Source organism: Athene cunicularia, assembly GCF_003259725.1.
Source record: "Athene cunicularia isolate RWA chromosome 20 unlocalized genomic scaffold, athCun1 chr20_part1, whole genome shotgun sequence".
In the NCBI taxonomy this organism is placed as follows: Eukaryota; Metazoa; Chordata; class Aves; order Strigiformes; family Strigidae; genus Athene; species Athene cunicularia.
Window position 1 is genome coordinate 332610 of NW_020799125.1, and position 8135 is coordinate 340744.

At 40.9% G+C, this 8135-nt stretch overlaps 1 protein-coding gene across 1 annotated transcript in view; it reads left to right on the forward strand.

Annotated features, from left to right (window-relative positions):
• The first annotated feature begins 477 nt into the window (after nt 1–477).
• The window catches only part of DNAJC5 (DnaJ heat shock protein family (Hsp40) member C5), a 15860-nt gene continuing 8202 nt past the window's right edge, over nt 478–8135 (forward strand). Inside the window, exons 1-2 of the mRNA XM_026862293.1 lie at nt 478–588; nt 5617–5754. Coding sequence (XP_026718094.1) covers nt 5647–5754 — 108 coding nt within the window. The 5' untranslated portion in view covers nt 478–588; nt 5617–5646. The remainder of the gene's footprint in view (nt 589–5616; nt 5755–8135) is intronic.

Below are 8135 nucleotides of genomic sequence, written 5' to 3' on the forward strand. Positions count from 1 at the left end.
GAAGAGAAGCTGAAGCTAAGATAAGAGCATAAAGCCCTTGAATCTATACTTTAAAGTATTTGTAACTTACTTTGACAGCTAATCAATTCTAAAGGTAAGTATTTACACTGTGGAGACTTACGGTAGTATAAAATGTTTTGGACGCTAAAACCACTTGCGTTTTATTCTGGACTTCCACATCAAGGCGGCGTTGGAGTGAAAGCATCATGAAAATACTTAAATGCAGCCTTTACAGTGCGTTCTCTGAGGCCAGCGGAGCGTGTCCTGGGAAGGTGGGTGCCTGTTCAACACCCCCAGGCTGCAGCACGCCTCCACGTTCCCACTGGCGTCAAAACTTACCTGCTTTAAGTGGAAGCTTTGTATAAGTATAGAAGGTTACATTTCTGTTAGTTCACTTCCATCTTGCCTTTGGCATATTACAAAGGATTGTTATAATAAAATGATGTGATGCTAACTCTGCAACGAGCCCTCAACATGAGGTAGTGAACAATTGATTTGCTTTTGTTTTGTCTTTAGGAGATTCAGTTTTAGAGGTGTGTGTGTGGAAGCTGTTACCACTTACCTTAGAATATTCGAACAAGATACCAGGTAAGTGCTGTATCTGCTCATTTCTTGTAGCTAAAAAAAAAATAAATCATTTAAATGCAAAATAATGCTGAGGAAACAAAGTTCAAAGTTTCATATAGAAATCTCTTAACGCTTGACAAAGCTGAGCTTAAAACACCTTATGTTTTTCTTGGTAATACATGGTAATATGTTTCTCTCCTCTCCCCTTTAAAAATGATTTTTTTTTTTCACCCTAGAAAAATAGCAAATTGTGAAAACGACTCTAAATGAATCTGAGACAGATGGACAGGATGTGGAGGCCAGTGGTGCTATTTCATTTTTGTGATAAATCAATATTTACTAAAGTACTCTTTGGCTTGGTGTTTTTATTTAGGCTTTTACTAGTAAATACTGGTTGAGATAGAATAATTTAGTTTAAGATTAACACCTGTAGTTAATTTTCTACACTGGAAGTCTTTGAAAAGCTAGTAATCTTAAATTTAACTGACATATTTTACCGCGTAGTCAGTAACCAGAAATGCTTTGTAGAATACAAATCTTTCCTAAAGAACTCCAGTGCTTCCTAAAGTTGTATAATAAAGCATCAGCTAGACGTAATTTTTGTAAGAGCTGGCAAAACATCATTTCCAGGCTAGGTTCTTTAATCATCTGCTAATATGCTCTTAAAACTGTAATTGCAGAGGCCTTGACAGCACTGCAGAGAGTTTTGTGTTAAAGACTCTGGCAGGGTTGGTGCCTGGGTGGCGTTGGGCTGTGCTAGGGCAGCTGCTGACCTCCTCTTCTCCTGGCCAGCACTCCCAGCATGGCTTTGAGCTTGTCTTTCTTAATCCTCTTCTTTCTTATCTGCCCCTTTTGGGGATTCCTCTATTCTCTGTGTTGCTGGTGAAGTGTGGAAAGACTCAGAAGCTGTTTTGTTCTGGTTTCAACCAAACTCATTGCAATTTGGATCAAGTATCCATTAAGCTTAGTGGTTCTCCACTGTCTCATGTCTAGTGGGTAAGTATCACTTCCCATGTCAGGAGGTGGTGGATTTTCTCTTTTACAGCAGGATTTTTGGAACAACTGTTGACAGCCAGATTCCCTCCAAGGAAGAAATTTCACTAAAACTGCTGTGAACAACATGTATTTAAAGGTCTGTGCATTGACAGATGCATTCACGATTTAAAAAAACCATAAATTTCTGGTAGCTTGAACTTATGACTATACAGGTGTTAAGAAATTCTGTGAAGACTGTACCCCAGTGTCGTGCTGTGGTAGTATTTTTAAAGTGAATGTGGCTTGGTTTCCTCTGCTCCTTCTAATTTTTATCAGTGGAGCTGAACAGCCATAACTCCTCTACAAAGCAGTCTGTCCTCCGGTGAGGAAATTCCGAGTAAGCAGCTGTGCCTTTGTGACTTAGATGGAAAAAAATACACAAAATTAATCGGATATGTGAAAAGTGACATTTTAGGCAACTTGGTACTTGACAGTTTCCACAGGTTTGTTCGTGAATAAATACAGAATACTTCAGCCTTGAGGTGAAACAAAAGTCCTGTTGTTAGCCTGCTTTCAGATGCCAAGGACACTGAAATATTGTCGATACTGCGCTCAGGATCGGCCCTCCATCGCCTCGTTGGTGCGAGGGGCTCCTTTCTAGCAGGGATCTGACTCCTGCAGTTTGCTACAAGTGTCTGCTCCCTGCATGAGCAGTGTCAGTAACCATCGCCCTCCGTCCTGCCACGCAGCTGTAAGCATATTTTCTTGGAAAAGTTGCCCCTCGTTACCCCCTTCCAGTTAAATTCTTTGCAGCATCCTGCAGTGGGGTCAGATGAAGTTTTTTTTCCTCCCTCCCTGCTTCTGGCCACCTGATCTGCTGTCACCCCTTTTGCACACTGGCATTCATTGGGATGTTCTGTGAGTATTTAATTCCCTAAACTGGCAGAGAACTCTTCCTTTTTCTTGGCTGTAATAATGGCTTGCCATTTTGATGAGTTAAATGCAATTTACAAAAGGGTCAGCAGACCTGGCAGAAACTAAGATATCACAAGTTTCACAGAACTTGATAGGATTCTTTTGGGAAGGTAAAATTAGTCTTTCTGAGGTTCAGTTTACTGTTGATGTATTTAAAATGTTAAGGCTGGCTTCCATATAACCATCAGGTTTAATTTAAGTCTTTTCAGCAAGGTGGCACCAATGATACTTACCTGGTCGTGCTTAAAACAGTTGAATTTTCTGGTAAAGCTGACTAGTGCAGGATATTCTGGTACACAGATGGTTAAAAACTGTGCTGTTTAATCCAGGGGATTACCTTTCTTCAGAGCCCAGAGCCTTCGGAGAGAAACCTCTTCAGGGCATCCTGCTTGGTTAGAATACGGAGCAGATGGCTTGTTGCGGCTGCATACAATGCTTTTTAAAAACACAGAGCAGCTTTCAGTACTGTGAATTAAAGCCACTTGTAAAAACAGTAGGACAGATAATATCCTGGTTTACGAAGTACTCTGAACTTAAATAACTTGCACCTTTATTGTCTGTTTCATATTTGAAAAGCCAAAGGTTGTGTTCCTCGTAATAATACTCTTCTGTTCCCTTAAATAACAAACTTCCCAGATGAATTCCCATTACCACCTTGTCCTCCACTCTTCTGCCAAGGCCAACGTGTCCACTTCATGCCAGTTTTAAAAAACAGACACCCCGCTGCAAGGAACTCCAGATACCCTGAACTGTTCAAACTGGAGCGATTAAAGATTGCAGCAGTGTGGAATTTTATTCCTTTGGCTGTCTTTAGTCTCGACAGGCAGCCTGCGGACTGATAGACATCGCCTGGACCAAATTGGATTCCATTTTTCTTGGACAAATTGGCCACTAATTTAACAGTGGAGATTTTATTAAGCAGAACGTGTGTATACCTGTGATCTGCAGCATCTGGGCATGTTGGATTGATTTTAAAGGAAGCTTGTTACGCCTAAATAAAAAACTAGAGCTACAGACTTTAAACAACACAAACGTTCATAATGCTCTCGAAGCTCCAGTTGGAAGCAATGCCTTTGGAAGAGCTAAATTAACATGTACAATCTCAACCAAGCTGATTTTTTTTTTTTTTTTTTTTTTCCCCTGATTTCAGATTAATCCCACAGGTCCCTGGCAAAGGGCAGCAGCAGTAAGACACGCTGCCTGGGTGACCGGTGTGAGAGAGCTGCAGGAGAGTGTCCCAGGAGGGCTGTGGTGGTGATTGGAGAGCAGGAGAAGCTGGTGGGGGAGCCAGGGCAGTGGTTGGAGCAGGCCCGTGTGATTAGCTAGATTACCAGAGAGATGTCAGGATCATCAGTCTTTGGCCTCAGCACTGGGACTGCTCGGGCAGAGGGGGCTGGGAGCCTGCAGCCAGGTTGACCCGTAGCTGTGGATGGGAAAAGCTGTCCCTGAGGGTTGTGCCTGGGATATTTCTGGATGTGGGATTTCGTTCCTGAAATACCTTTTTTTTTTTTTTTTTTTTTTATCAGATTGTGCCCAAATAAATAAATTATTTGTGCTGTGTCTCACAGGACTCAATAATCTTCCTCTCATACAGAAACCTTTTGGTAGCTGAACAGTGTCCTTTAACAGAAAAGAAAAGATATTCTCTCCCTGTCCACATATTCACCTTTCAGATTTGGGATGCGTGTTGAATTCTTACAGCATTAGAGTTTAGACCTTTTATTATTATTCATAATAATGTATAGCTTCCATATTAGGTAGCTTTTAATTAAACTCACCAGAGCTGCCAAAGACTTCTTGAAGGAAACAAGTTGAGAGTTTGCTAGTCTAGCCAGTGTTTTCCAGGGTTAAACTGATGTAAAGCTGGAGAGGCCGAATGCGGAAGAGTAGTTAACAGTAGGCTCGGAGATGAACAAGAAAGTTATTCAGTGTTTCTGTCCGTGTCCTTGCCACCTCGTCGCACGCTTGCAGAGGCATGACCATACCCCTGTGTTGGTAGAAGCAGAACTGTTGCTCGGCGAAGTGTGTCAATACTGTGAGGTCGTGCCGAGAACTGGGCAGCACGAGATGTCTGGGAGTTTTTCTTTCAGGCAGCCTTTTAAAAAGTGATGTTATTAACTTTGTTACATAAGACAAAGGGTTAAATTAGAAAAGTCCGGTGCTTTAAATATCTTTTTCAAAGACTACATAATCTGATGTAGGCTAACTGTAATGACATAATCCAAAAATAGCCAATAGTCTTCTCTTCGATGCTCATCCTGGTGGCAGTTCTGCAGCTCAAGAACGGCGGATGCTAATCTCCTCAGGGTGTTAGAGGACAAAACCATACCTGCCCGTGGCATGGCACAGGGGAGACCTCTCGGGTCTTGCACACTTGAATTTGGAGCAGGAGGTTAATCCACGTTCAAGTAGCGTGATTTTTAACTGGAATAGATGTTAAACATTTGATCCACGACTTTAAATAGCGAGAGGGGAGATCTCTAAGCGGACAGGCGTTCCCTCTTGCACAGTGGGATGCAGAGGCCTAGTCGAACTGGGTTTGTCTGTCTACAGGATTCTGCTCAACCTGGTGTCTGCGACGGGATGGGAGGCTGGGGGTTTGGAAGGTTTGGGTGGTGTTGGGTTTTGCTTTGTTTTGTTTTTTTAACAAATGAAAATGCAAATGAAATCACCCCTGTGCAAAAAAATCAGCCTCAATGTAATAACAACCTCTCTGATGTCAAATTGTTTTTATAGGGATTACCGTAAATAAATTATCTTAATATTAAGACTAATGATGAAGCAGTTTTAGGGATGTGTTACGTGGTACATACCCATAGCTGTACCTCAGCTGTTGATTTGGGGGTTTGGGAATGAAGAGTTGAGTACATACAGTCGTAATTCTGCGGTGCCTGGTGTGTTGAAAATGGAATAGTTGTTTTCACTGATAATTCACTGAGTTTTGTCACTTTTTAACTTCCAGATATGTTAAGAGCCTTTTCAAAGCCCATCTAAGCTTTATAAAAGATGAGTTTTCATGCACAAACTCTGGTTTTAAGGATGACTTGATTAACGATGTCTGTGTTCTTCTCTAAGTATTTCTTAATCTTTTCTTGGCAGGGGCCAGTTCTCTCTTCAGATTAGTTCAAGATGGCAGACCAGAGGCAACGTTCGCTCTCTACCTCTGGAGAATCGTTATACCACGTGCTGGGCTTGGACAAGAACGCCACTTCAGATGATATCAAGAAATCATACAGGTAAAGGTTCAGGTTTTACACCTGTTGCCCAACAGCACTGATAACTTTAAGTGTTCGACAGATGGCCTGTTTATGTACAGGCTAGAGTTGGTTTATTTAAACCTTTTGCAAGAAAAACATGTACGAAAACCAGGTGAAAACATGGTTGCTTCTTGCAGAAATTGGTGTGAAAACGTGCCTAGGCTTTGGATATAAACGCTGTTAATTTTTTACATCTTATTTCTGAGTTAGTCTCAAACACACGGTATCATTCTGGAAGATTTTTATCTAAAGTTGAACAGAGTTTTAAGCCAGTGTGATCAGAGTTAAATTCTTCATGTTACGTAGCCTTGTGTCTGGCTTACAGGGACCACAGATGTGCAGTACTGCCCTTTTGTCCATCATTTCTAATTCTGGCACAGCGAGGTATAGCTTAAAAATGCAAATAAGGACGAAAACTAAGTATCAGCAATGACTTTTTTCCTAAAAACCCATTCAGAATTTCTTACTCTGTGTGGAGCTACTATTTTAAAAGAGGGTCTTTTTCTTTATTTCTTTTCTTGAAGAGTTAGGCACATGAACAAAGCCAAAAAAAGTCTTGTAACATCCTCCCTTTCCACATTTCCCCAAAATCTGCTTAAATGTAATTGCTTCTTCACCATAAGCGTGAGCTACGTAGACTGTTTGACAGTGGCAATGTGTTTGGCATTACACTAGGGGTCAGTAGTAATCTTTACACGAGGATATTCTTTTCTTATTTGAGTCTTTAACATCTACCAGAACTTTTCGCCGTTCAAAGTTTCCTTTTAATACTGCTGGCGACTACATGGTGAAGATTATGAATAAACTGGGACCACAGATTCTCAAAAATTACCCGTGTCTGCCTAAAAGTGGAAGTTTGAATCGGTAAACTTCAAGCCTTAGCAATTGGAAAATAATTTTACCTTCTTGGAGGAAAAAACTGCAACAAATTTTCCTGGGGAGGAACGACCCGATTAAATCCTGAGGTGAAATGTGGCTGCTTCGTACTTACCTGAACCTTCATCTGATCTTGTCTCCTCCTGCTCCTTTACCCAAAGACTGACCACCTCTGGTTTTCACTCCATTTGAACATCCTTTGCTGGCCTGTGGGCTGTGGGGTTTGTGTTCATTTAGGAAGTGGGAAATAAAACGTATTTATCATTTGCACCCTGATAGTAGCTAAACCCTTTCCAGGTTTCTATAACTTCCCTCTAATTATAAAAACTGGGATTATTTCAGTCCTCACTGAGGCTGTGGCATAAGTGGCAGCTGTGGGTGTTATTGAACTGAACAGCATCATTTATAGTTTGAGTGTTTCAAGCCTCAATTTATTGTTTGAACACTGTGATATATTTGCCTGCACGTCCAAGTGTGTGCTTGTGCCCAAATCTTTATTTTGTGTGTGTCAGCATTTCCCCGCTGTAAAGTTGACGTGTAAACATCTGCAGGCTTCTGGTGTATTTCTCAAATAAGGGGCTTTGTGGTAATTTCTGTAGGAGAACAAGTACATTTTTTGGTGGAGGAGAACCGTTAGCATACAATTCTCTATCATTTTTCTGCTTGGGAGCACATTTTTTCTGTTTGTAAGGAGTCGTTTGACCAGTTTTCTACTGATTTCCATAAATAGCCTCGGCCATCTCAGAACTAGCAAATTTATCAGTGCTTAATCTGATTTTTTTTTTTTTTGGTGCTGTGTTCAGAGACCTCCGAGGACTGTAAAGTGCTGTCATTTAGCTGAAAGATCTGTCGTGATGAGGGGAGGTACAGTGTGATTTCCTGATAACTCGGAACTCTGAGGCATTTTCTATTCTAGCAAAGCTTGAACTGAAAGATACTTTGTTCCTGCACAGGAATCGGTGAATTAACCACAAAGTGATTGTCTGTTCTATTTTTGTGTTCAGACACTGCAGATCAGCTGTGGCAGTTTGCTTTTATTTGTTCTTTGGTACCCTATCTTAGACTTGTGCTGTGTCTTTTTTCTGTTAGCTTGGTCTTTGCTTTAGCAGAAGCAAAACTTAACTTGTAGAAATTGCTGGATCTGAGGGGTAAAAAAAAAAAAGAGTGCTACTTTTCTTCAATGTCTTTTTTTCCATTGGATTTCTGAGGGCCGAATCCAACGGTCTGAAGTCCATCCTGTGAACTGAGCTAGACACTGCTGTAGCCTTTTGTTATCATCCAAGGAAGAATCGTCAGGGAAGTTGAATCACAGATGAAGGAAACCAACTGGAACTTGAAAGTCTCCTTTGAGTGACAGGCAATGGAATTAAAAAAAAATAAAATCAAAAAACCAGGAACCTAAATCCCAGTTTTTAATCTATAACGTTCTCTCTTTTTTTTTTTTTTTTTTTTTTTATATCATCCTGATAAAAACCCTGATAATCC